Genomic DNA, 12209 nt, shown 5'->3' on the forward strand with positions numbered 1-12209 from the left:
TTATGATCCGTCCTGACAGTGATTATTTTTTATTTCATGAATAAATAGAATAAGTTAATATTACAAATGGTTTCTTTGTATTTATTTTGGATGTATTGTCAGTACTGGGCTCACAGTTCACATGGGTCGGGTATTTTACTGTGTGTGTGGATGACCGTGTTTGTTTACCGCCGAAGACCATTTCTGACACAGGAAAAACCCTGTACATGAAAGATGAACTGCAACATTTTGAAAAGCAAGTGCAAAATGTGGAAACAAGACCATAAGCCTGCAAAAAAAATAAAATATTAACAGAAAACATGATTTGTATGCAATTTGGATAACTTTGAATCCATGTTTCAGTTTTGTGCAATATAGTTTTAAATGTGTTTAAAGTTTTGGTTTCTGCTTTTTTTTTTTAAATGCACTTTAAAAGTTTTTTAATTCACGCTTTTATATTTCGATCTGTGACCGCGTTGTTTGATAGTCTGATAACTTTGCATTCATTTTTCAGTTAGGGGTATATTTTAATGTACATTTTGGATTCATACATTTTTTTTTTTTTATCCGAGACTGCAAAACATTTGACGGAAATTGATCCCATACCTTAGGCAGGGTTTTATAATCACAGAGGGCCAGTTATGGGGATTGAGGGGCATATGCTTACCAAGAAAATCTGATTTCTCTGATCTATGTGCACTTCAAGACGTTTGAAGGCCAAAAAATTTAATAATAATAGCTTTAAAACCATGTCAGTGGACAGTAGATTATTTGTCAATACCTGTTCTCTCTCCTCGTCTCCATCACTCTTTCTTTTTCTCTCAGTCTTCTTATCTTGCTCTGTCTCTTCCCCTCCTAAAGCTGAGCTTTGACTGATAGACTTCTTATTGATATTCATGTGTTTTATGAATCATTTTCTTAGACAAGTTAATATACTGAATGCTACCAAGAAAGCTAGATAACTAAGTTTAATTAATTCATTCACAATATGTGCACATTCATAAATCTTATGCCTAATATGATGAAAACGGCTTCGTTAATGTTTACTGTCCCCTCACATTAGTTATTATTACATTACATGAATCAGGTAAATTATAGGCAATTCAAAATGGCGAAATTAGACAGAAGTTCATTAGTTTGTGTCCCTGATTATTTTTGTCGGTACTTTAACATTTCTATCCTAAAACAGCTGTCAAATATGAAATGTTTAGTTTATCTACTTACATCTCATCTCGCACTTTATGACCGTTAACCGAAGCGTCGCTGGAATTCGCGCTCAACAGCTTCTGTGAACATAAACTCCGCCTACTTTGATTTGATTGGTCATCTCAGATATTCTGACAGTGACGTCAGACCGCTGAGGCTCAGATGAGAAGATCTGGTGCTGTGTAATATCCTTACAGCACTAAATTACAGTTAATGTTATATTAGGTGATTATTTCACAACCTTAATTAGGTACAACTCGGAAAAATACCGAGGTCGGACCTCCGGGAATCTCATGAATATTCATATATGCTCCGCCTCCTGAAACTAAATCTCCAAACTCTGGCCCTGATTCAAAACATTCTCTAACTGGAAAAACTGGATTGTCCAAAAAATACTTTCGACTTCACATTTTCACAAAACAACATCCTAAAACTGGAAATAAACCTTTTTATAAAAAACATTATTAATTTCTACAAAACTAAAGTCAATAAAACTGTGTGTTTTAGTAATTCCTGGCTGTTTCTTGATCGTTTGTTATTCTTTTACAACAAGTTATAACTTATGTTAGGCTATAACTGAACATGTTAATAATCACAATCACACGAACTCATGTGAAATCCGTTCATATTCCCTCAAATAACTGTAATCGTGTCAGTATTAAAGCTTACTTCAGCAGCACAGACGGTCTTGTCCTGCAGGAACAGAATCCAGAAGTCTCTGAAACACTTTTGGTTTGAGACTCACCTGTGCTCCTGATCACTGTCTGTCACGTGATTCAGTCTGTGGTAAAAGAGGCTCTTCGTCATCTGAAGAAAGACATTAAATGATGTTGTTGTTCTAATGTTCACTGATGTTTGAGAAACCAGCATCATTTTATCACTTAAATCTGACTCATTTTCAAATAGTTTGTCATAAATCAAATTGGGGTCAAAATATGACTTTCTGTTACGAAGCATCGATTTCATTCATGACCTTAGAGAGACACAAGTGAACAGAGAAAGAAATTATATATCAATATTCCTATATTATTATGAAAATCCTGCCAATTATTAGTAACACTTTTTGTCTGAGCATCAGTAACTCAGTGTTGTTTGTACTAGGGCTCTAAACTTTGATTCACGATAGCCACATTTGTCTACAAATAAAACTCTCATGTACGTGTGCTTCACAATCACAGATTATGAGTTAATGTCAAACACAAAGAGTTCAGTTGTTACAACCTTCCACACTATCTGCCCCACATGAAAATATACTATAGTAATTCTGAACCATACTATAGTAAAGTACTTGAATTAATTTGTTGTGGTAATATAACAACTATAGTAATATAAACAAATTACTTTACCCAATACTTCTACAACTATAGGGTATATTATACTACAATACACTACAGTTTACTGTAGTAAAAACTAAAGTGTACTACAGTATTTATTACAGTTTATCAGTTCACTATAGTTAATATTACAGTATGCTGAAGCATTCATTAACAAAGTGTTGTAAATACTATAATATATACAGTTTACTACAATTTACTATAGTATGGTTCAAAAACACTATAGTATTTACTATAAATTACTCTAGTATTTTGACAGATGTAACAATGAGAGGAGATTTGCTTAAAAAAACTCCATCTAATTTATGCAAGAACTTTATTGAGGAACAGAATAATCACTTCTGAATAAAGTGAACAATTTAATCCTCTACTGCACACATGTTGTGGCACATGACAAAAATTATTCCAATTATGTCTTGGTTCATTTGGGAACATTTTATTGATAAAACATTTTTTGACAATAAAAGAATTTAACACTTATTCCTGAGGTACTTGGTGCGTCTCCTCTTCCCTCCGCCTTTTTGATTATATGATGTAATATCTCAAAACAACAAAGAGATGCAAATACACTAATTAAATGGAATCGTAGACGAGGCTTTGGGTATTCACCACTTGGTGGTTGGGACATGGTACTCCAACCTAAATGGTTCAAAATGGCTTCCAAATATCTGTCCACTGTAGTTGACACCATGCATGAAAGAGTTACATTATTTTCTTAAATTTATCCTTTTAAAATTGACATTAGAGGCAGTAAACCAACTGATTTCTGGAGGCCCTTTGTAAACAATATAATGAAAGCAGGTGCTCATGTATAAGTATGATTCTGAGACACAATAAAGATAAGAAAAATCAGTAAAAATCAGTGGCTGTTATATTTCATTTATCCTCAGGTCAGATCTCCTTGTGTTTGATGCCGCACTGCCATCTAGTGGACATGACGAGCTACTGATAGAATGGGCGGGGCTTTAATCTGGACTTTGTCTAATTAGTCAGGTATGATTACTTTACATAATACGTTCTCTGGTCGTGTATTTAATCGTCACTGTTTCTTAATGTAATTTGTCATTTCTTGCCGTTATTAGTGATTACATGATTATACTGAAGTGACTAAGTTGTCACGTGTTATATGTTACTTTTCTAAGCGCTGATCAGTACAGACCAATCATGGTCATTTGTGGTTACTGAATGAGGATTATTTAAAAATCAATTTTATAGAGATTGCTGAGGCGGATTTCTTTTGTTATGTTAAGCGCCATTGCTTGTAAGTAATAAACTGAAAAGATTAAACGTTTAATGTCACAATGTCTAAGAAAATTATTCCCGGAGGAGCTAATAACTTTCTTAAAAAAGTTTAGAAAAATGGATTGTCTGTAGAGGGAAAATGACTTTTGTTGAGAAAAGAGTGACCCAAGGGGGAACACTGCGGCTTTCAATCCTTCAGATGTCACAGACCCCCAAATATGATCATCCTCGTGTGAGGAACTTAACATTTAAAAGACACCTATTTTTTATAAACAGCAAATTTATAAACTGAAAGATTTATATCATAAATCAAAATATTATTTAATCTACTTTGTATTTATTCATACTCATCGTATTTAATAATCATTTTTTCATTTATTTATTTCATTTTATAACTTTTCTACAGATCTCCTGTCACTCCAGACTGAAAACCGCTGATCAAACTTCAATCTTGTCTAAAAGTGTCCTGTACCTTTAAGGTTTCTCGAACACTTCCGTGATAAACAGATCTGATCCTCTTGTTCGGTGTGTCAGGTGAGTCCGACAGTAACAGGTGTGAGTGTCAGCCTCTCTTTATCTTCACACAGGCTGAACCAGCTCCAGGGTAAGAGATGCGCTTCCCCTTTAAAAACACATTTACATAGATTTCCATTAAATAGATTAAAGTCACATGTCAACCTAACATCCCAGCATAAACACTCCTGATCAATTATTTCTTATTAAAGCGTCTACATTCACAAACCACTGTTAATTTGAACAAAAGGATTGTATGAGGGATTTGGCGTGGCAGAAAGAAGCGTACAGACAGCGCTCCCTTTATCATCAATAAAAACCTTCATCATGATCTCACAAAGTTCTGTTATAATCACTGAAGCTGACGGCACAATGAACCTCTGATTTACATGATTGTTTGTTATAATGAGAGGATTTTCAAGTGTGCTGTTTTTGTTCATTCCTAACTTAAACACCTCTGATTGGCTGTTGCATTTTGAAGAAATCTACAGATATGAATGTGATTGGCTACACTGCTCAACACTGCAAAACACGTTGTAAATAGAAACCTTTGACGTTCTTCAGAGAGCATTTGTCAAATCTGTTTGGCCAGTATGTTATTATTACAGAGAAAACTGATCCTAGACCAGCAGTTATGGGCAGCTTTTCCCCTCTGTCACTGTGGCTTCTCCCGTTTCATCGTGACTTTAAGGTTTCCCAGAGTGCCTCTTGTCCTGACCGCTCCTCTGCTCCTGTTAGGTCACTGATGGTCAGTGATGTCTCTGCTGGTGTTCTCCGTGCATCTGCTCCCGGTTGTGGCCGTGATGACGGCTCTTTTCCGCTCACCGCTGTCGGCCCTGTGCCGTCAGGTGTATTCTGGCATACTGAAGCTTTCTCACAGGAAGGTCTGTGTCAGCTCCACTCACGCCTATGTCTTCTCCAACTGCACCCACGGACAGGCTCAGAGTGTTCTGCTGACCTTTGACCTCTACTCCACCACACACGCCTCCTCCAACATTGGCCCTCAGAAAGGTCAGGCACTGGAGTCTGTTAATGCTTTATTTCATCAAGCTCTTGAACAGATAATATTCCTCTAATCTTCTGCTCTGGAGTAACATGTTCTCTTGTCGCTGTAGGAGCGTTTCTGGATGAGATTGTGACGCGTGAAGCTCCGCTGAGGGTTTTGGAGTTGGGGACACACTGTGGCTACGCTTCCGTCAGGATTCTGCGTCTGCTCCCTCCGTCTGGAAAACTGCTGACTGTAGAGCTGGATCCTCTGACAGCAGATCGAGGGGAGGAGATCATACTAGTGGCAGGCTTCAAAAACCAGCAGGTGTTACATCATCGCTTTCGTTCCGTAATAGAAGGATTTTCATCATTAGTTTGATCTGTAGTGCATTTCCTTAATTCAGTTAATTACTGAAATATCTTACTCATTATTGTTAACCATGGTTAAATGAGCTCAGCATGTTCTTGCTCAGTTTCAGGTGCTGACATGCTCCTCGGCTGAGGCCATCTCTTCTTTACCCTCTCACACTGGGAATGATGGTCTGGATCTGGTTCTAATGGATCATGACCCTGAGCTTTACCTTCAAGACCTGCTGGCCTTACAGAGAGGGAATCTGCTCTCTACCTCCTGTGTTGTGTTGATCAACAGAGCTCTGACGCCTGGAGCTCCAGACCTTCTGGAGTACGTGACAGCCAGACCGCAGAGCTTCAGCGTGGGCAGACAACTCCATGGACTGATGGAGATACGCTGCCATACAGGAATGAGTCCTCAAACCCACAACTGAGTTCACATTTCAGCACTTCTGCTTCCATCGGCCCAAAGTCAGTGGGTTTCTGGTTAAATCCCTGAAATAAGGTCTGTGGTTAACACAAGTTCAAGATATTCTCATGTTTTAATCTGTCAAACAGGAAAACTCCACTCATCCACTCACCATAATTATTATATGCTTGTTTAATTTTGTCTTCTGATATGATCTTGGTTGTCTTTCTATATATAAATGAAATGAATAAAAATCTACTCACTACCCTTTTGTCAAGAAATTATAGCTACTATTAGTAATTTAAGTGGAAATTTCAGAACTTATAATTGTGAATAATTAAAATAAGGTATGTCAGATCTCCATATCATATGGTAAATGATTAGTTGGAGGAAAAAGACTTGGAAATCATTAAAGAAACAGTTTTTGACAAGAAACGCTCCACCTGGAGAAGTGTGCAGACGTTTTCTTTATCACAGTTTTCTATGGGAGGAAAACACTTAACGTGTAATTAAACGTGTTGTTCATATTCTGGGCTCATCTGCTCATAGATATTATGATTTATTAGTATGATGTTTACTGAGTTTGTCTTTTAATATCACTGTCTCAGTACATTAAGTTACATTAAGAGCTTTTTTATGTTAAGCTTTTTAGATAGTCCCATTTCTTCTCGTCCACTGGTTGTTATTAAGCGAGAACATTGATTGCACAAATTGAACTGTTTTTTCTTCTAAAAAGATCCAGAAGCTTGAAAATTGTCTTTAAAGTTCATATGCTAATAATTATTCAGTTATAATTAGCTAAAGCTGATAGTATTTCTTTGTTATTGAAAGAAAGTCTAAAATATATCTTGACTAAGTGATCTGTCATGTCCTCTATCAGTATATAATGGACGCTGATCGAATTCGTTTATGCTCCACATTTTGACTTTTTTCCTTAGAGTTTTTTCTCCAAATACAAATTTATTCTCAAAATGTAATGAGTTTATTCTCAACATATTGTTTCTACATTTTTTTCTCGAAATGTAATGAGTTTTTTCTTGCAACAAGTTTATCATTGAAACAACATTGTATTTAAATTTTTTCTTGAAAAACAGTTTAATTTCTCATAATGAATAATCTTGAGATGGTTTTATTTTTTATTATTGTTTGGCCCTAATCCTCTTCCGTAGGTTAGATAGTATTTCAGACAGATTGAAAGATAGAAAAAAGAAATGATAGTTAATTTTTACCATATGTGGTAAAACTATTTTTCAGTATTGAAATAAGAGAAACAGCTCCTTTTTACCTTCACTAGGGTAGTTTAAAACCAACACAACAAAATATCTGTACAGTTATAAATAACCAAAAAAAAATCTTATTTTTTGGGGTTGTAGAGTTGCCTTAGAATATTAACCCATGAACATGAACATCACTAATGTAACAGATTTTTTTGTGTACACTTACACACACACATGCACACACACACACAAAGATCAAAACGGGTCAAACTGACCCACAACAGCACATGAGGTTCAGCAGGAGAATCTCTGCATCTGCTTATGAAGCTTCAATAAAGTGAACTTTTCACACAAAAATAGTCTTAACTGTATATTCATCATTTTATTTCCATGTGAATGTAAATGTGGTGAAAGAGAAGATTATAATTTCTAAACAAAATGCATTAGACTCTCTAGACCAGAGCAAGTGAAGGAACAAAATGCTGTTAACTGGTAAAAATGTTTAGTTGGTCTGTAGAGGAGAAGAGACTCCATCCACAGAACAAACACAATATACTGTAGATCTGTGCTTTAACAACAGACACAGAGATAAAATATTATAAAATAAAACAGAATAGCAAAAATAAACAAATATATTCTGTGCATAAAATGTAGGTTTGAAAAAAAAAAAAACTTTTAACATGCGAATTTGATTGTAGACTAACTTTACATCATATTATATCATTTATGTGCTACACTTGACGATCACATTTATGATTAGAAACATTTTAATCATTATGGATGAGTTTAATCCAAACATTATTATATTTGTAGGCCTGATACTGAAGATTTCTGCTGACAGACTCATCTGAGCTTCTTCCTCCTGTTCCTCCTTTAAATAACACAAAACCATCATCTGACTGAATATTAAAGCAACATTAATCATTCAATATCACATGTTTCTGATACTCATGCTGACACACATGCTGCTTTATTTAACTGTAAAGAGTCTCTTCCACCTGTATGAAACACATTTACACATTAATCACACATTTATTTCTCCTCATAGACGCAGTAGAGACTCTTCTGTGGATCATCTGATGGTCACTGATCCTCTCATGATCATTTCACAGATTTAAACTGATGTAAACGATCCATCAGTGATGTTTGGTGATTAAACACCATATACACTGTAAGGAGGAACAGAAGAGAAAACAATCAGTGTTCAGTGGAACAAACTGCAAATTACTTATAATTAATGTTTTTTGAGTAAAAAGAAGTTACATTAAATTCCTGTAATCAGATTAATTACTGACTTTACATGATCTTGCAGAGATATTTCTCAAACAATATTTGTGTTTAAATACATTTAAAACAAGAATGACTTTTCAAACTGAAATGATTCACTTCTACTGACACAGTTAATAAAGCAGGTGTTGTTGAATAAAGCTTTATATTTTGTTCTCACACAAACACTTTGCTGCAATAAAGCTTAATGATAATTTCTTTCATGAATATCTGAAAGGTTTGTTCTCATATCAGAGGTAAATGAAGATCTTTAATATCACAGTGATGTTTCCTCACCTCAGGACACAGTTTGAGTCTCGCAGCACGACACGGAGCCGCTGCTTTGAGCCTCCTATTTTATTCCAACTCAGATCAAGATCTTTTAAAAACTGCAGAGCTTTTGAGTTAGTCAAAGACTGAGTTAAAGAAGAAACATCTGTAATGTCACAGTCCCGTAGACTAGAAAGACACAAACAGAGGAAGAGATCATCTTACAAACAAATCATTAAGGTGAAGAATTTTACACAAATATAATGTGAACTCAGACTCTTCATGAGATATTGAGTATAAAGTGTTTTAGTTTAAACTGTTGAAGTGATTTTCAGCAATTAATCGAATTAATCGCAATTTAATCGCATGTCAAATTTGGCTGAGAAACACAAAAGAAAAAGAGACATTACAAAAAGACACTTTAGAAAGAAATATTTTCTAATTCTAGAAATATCCAACATGAGGGTGAGTAAATGATGACATAATTTTCATTTTTGGGTAAACTATCCGTCTAATGTTTTTATTATTATTATTATTATTATTACTATGGAAATATGATTTTTATATGAAGTGATACTCTAAAAAAGATTCTAAAACTGCCAGTAGGTGGCGGTAAATGTCTTAATGAGTGAGTCATTAGGTTATTCATTCATTTGATTCGTTCAAATGGCTGATTCATTCAGGAAGCAAGTAAATGACACTCTTTATCAATGAGCCAATGAATCATTGATTCACCCGACTGATTCGCTCAAATTGCGGATTCATTCAGAAACGAAATGAATCGAAACCGCCGTGTGTTGATCGGAGACGCACAGCACAACCGTTCTGCTCTGGCTTTATAGCAGGCCCGTCGCCAAGAGGGGGCATTAGGGGGCAGTGCCCCCATAATCTTATGGTCGTTCAGCAAATTTACGATTGAGAGCAAAATCCTTATTTCTGTGGATTTGGCCATTCACGTATTCCATAACGAAATGTCTTCAGCAGCATTTATCTCACAGGAACACTATCTCTACAACAGTATCTTTAAATAACACATTATCCGAGATCGCAATGAACTAATATGAGTGAGATTTAGGGAGCGCCCTTTCTGCCAAATCCCGTGTGCGTAATCTGTTAAAATTAACAGTGGTTTATTAACAAATAAGTTATCAGCAGTGTTTATGTTGGGATATGTAGGTTGTGCAGTGGAAAGTAACTTAAAACTATTTCATGGAAATCTATTTAAATGTGTTTTTAAATGGGAATCGCATCTCTTTACCCTGGAGTTGGTTCACCCTCCGGATATGATCAGAAAATTCATAGTTAACGTATTATTACACAAAACGAAACTTGAAACATAATTATATTTATAAATGACTATCACTTGAGACCCGTCACCTTCAACTATTTTAATGGTGAGTAGCTACACTCAAAGTCTTTGTTGCACATCAATATGCTACAAATGCAGGACGTTTGTGTGGTGTAAATATAACCTATTCTGAAGCAATATCTCATCTCATTTAAATCTGCATTTTTGTGATATTTACCCCGAAGGATTTTTTTACCTTTATAAAGGGTATTTCCCCCCTAACCTTATTAAATGTATGCTGCATCTTTCATTTTATTTTTTTTATTTGATCAATACATTCAATTAGAATAATTAGACACGCAGGGCTATTATCAATCAAATCAAATAATTGACACTTATAAATGAGAGCTGCTTTAAATAATAGATTATTTTAAATATTTTTTGAAAATACAATTAAGAAATATTGGGGAGAAAATGACTTTTAAACATGAAACTAAAACGCCAGTAGGTGGTGGCATTTGACCGCCTTAATGATTGAGTCATTCATTCAAACGATTCATTGAAACGGCCGATTCATTCAAGAATGAGGCAGTTGTTTATGAATGGGTCATTGAATCTTTGATTCAACTGATTTGTTCAAAGCGCTGAATCATTCAGTAAAGAAAGACGGCTGAGTGTTTCTGTGAGGTACGTGCGCTATGGTTCTGCTGTGATCTTTGTTTAGAACTGTTTTTGCTGCTGAAATAGAACAAAAACAGTCAATATTGCGTCTTATGTAAGTGACTTAATATTAACTACTTGTTTATTGAACTGTCGTGAAATCAGTGTCGCATTTTCAATCGTGATGGTAACATAATCGGGAGGACAGCACTGGTCGTGTGATGTTGCTTAACTGTATCATATGTTATAAATATAAAAACTCCACATTTTGAATTTTTACCACGTTAACTGAGTTTCTACGTGTGTGCTGTTCTTATTTGTTTCCATTTCTGCTCGAGATGAGCTGCACGAGCCTCAACAACACAAGGCCTACATTATTATCCACTATCGATCCCCATTTACACCAAATGTAATAAAATCAGAGTCATTCTCTAGTTTTTGGTGTAGTTTGGTCAAATTAGGATAGACTATCTTGTGTTTTGGTGTTAATATAGTCTATTTCATTAATAGTAAATATTGTTTTGGTAAGTCTGTTTCTCGGATCATAAAAATGTGTGCCCCCCATGAAGTGAAATGCCCCCCATTCTGTCTGTTCTGGCGACGGCCCTGCTTTATAGGTAATATTGTCATTGGCAAAATTGAGCAAAAGCAGACAATATCATGTCTAAAATATAACACAATGTTAACTTCTGATTTTCACATTTGAACTCGTGTACGGAGCCCCGCACATGACATGCAAGAAAAAAAAAATTAAATCGTGCGGTTTAGACTACTAATTTTTTCCTGCATGTCATGTGCAGGGCTCCGTACTCGTGCTATCGGGGACAAAAAACAACACTCGTGTGATATTGCTTAACTATGTGACGACAAAATATCTTGAATTTTAGGATCATTCTAACTGCATTCTATAGGCATCATCACACAGTTGTTGCCCTGTTTCATATTCGTCATCAGTCACCTGTGTGAAATGTCAGATGACTTACATAGGTCAGGGGCGGGGCGGGCGCGTTAATTATAATTAATAACTTTAATGCGTTATTTTTCACTGTATCTAATTAAACTAATAAACACATTAAATCGACACCCCTAATGTGAATGTTACTGACCTCAATCTCTCCAGTTTACAGTGTGAATCCTTCAGTACGTCACATAAGTGCTTCACTCCTGTGTTTCCTAGTTTATTCTCGCTCAGGTTCAGCTCTCTCAGGTGTGATGGGTTTGATTTCAGAGCTGAAGTCAGGATGAGACTCTGTTTCTCTGTAATACTGCAAACACTCAGACTGAAGACAGAAAGAGAAAATGACTCAAATCCATGTTCAGTTCATGTGTGAGTTAAATGAATCATTAATAAATGCCATACAGTCACTAATACACCAGCAAAATCATGGAAACTTCATGATATGAACAAACCAAGACAGGAGCATTTGAGAACACTAGTTACAATCCAAGTCACAAATAAGTGAATTTATCACTGGAGATTAATATAT

At 35.4% G+C, this 12209-nt stretch overlaps 2 protein-coding genes across 5 annotated transcripts in view; one reads left to right on the forward strand and one right to left on the reverse strand.

Moving 5' to 3' along the window:
- The window catches only part of LOC127494395 (uncharacterized), a 492193-nt gene that overhangs the window by 388671 nt on the left and 91313 nt on the right, over positions 1-12209 (reverse strand). The window contains exon 20 of the mRNA XM_051860279.1: positions 11829-12002. Within this exon, the coding sequence (XP_051716239.1) occupies positions 11829-12002 (174 nt within the window). The remainder of the gene's footprint in view (positions 1-11828; positions 12003-12209) is intronic.
- The window catches only part of LOC127494401 (transmembrane O-methyltransferase homolog), a 204330-nt gene that overhangs the window by 122111 nt on the left and 70010 nt on the right, over positions 1-12209 (forward strand). For 2 of the 4 annotated variants that reach the window (XM_051860289.1, XM_051860287.1), the window contains one exon: positions 4168-4295. Coding sequence is in view for 2 of the 4 variants with exons in the window: in XM_051860291.1 (XP_051716251.1) it covers positions 5030-5285; positions 5390-5586; positions 5735-6046 (765 nt within the window). In the remaining 2 variants the exon portion in view is untranslated. Of the gene's footprint in view, positions 1-4167; positions 4296-5012; positions 5286-5389; positions 5587-5734; positions 6287-12209 lie in introns of those variants that run through there. The other 2 variants (XM_051860291.1, XM_051860292.1) reach the window with 2 other exon arrangements.

This window comes from Ctenopharyngodon idella, chromosome 14 (genome assembly GCF_019924925.1).
Source record: "Ctenopharyngodon idella isolate HZGC_01 chromosome 14, HZGC01, whole genome shotgun sequence".
NCBI lineage: Eukaryota > Metazoa > Chordata > Actinopteri > Cypriniformes > Xenocyprididae > Ctenopharyngodon > Ctenopharyngodon idella.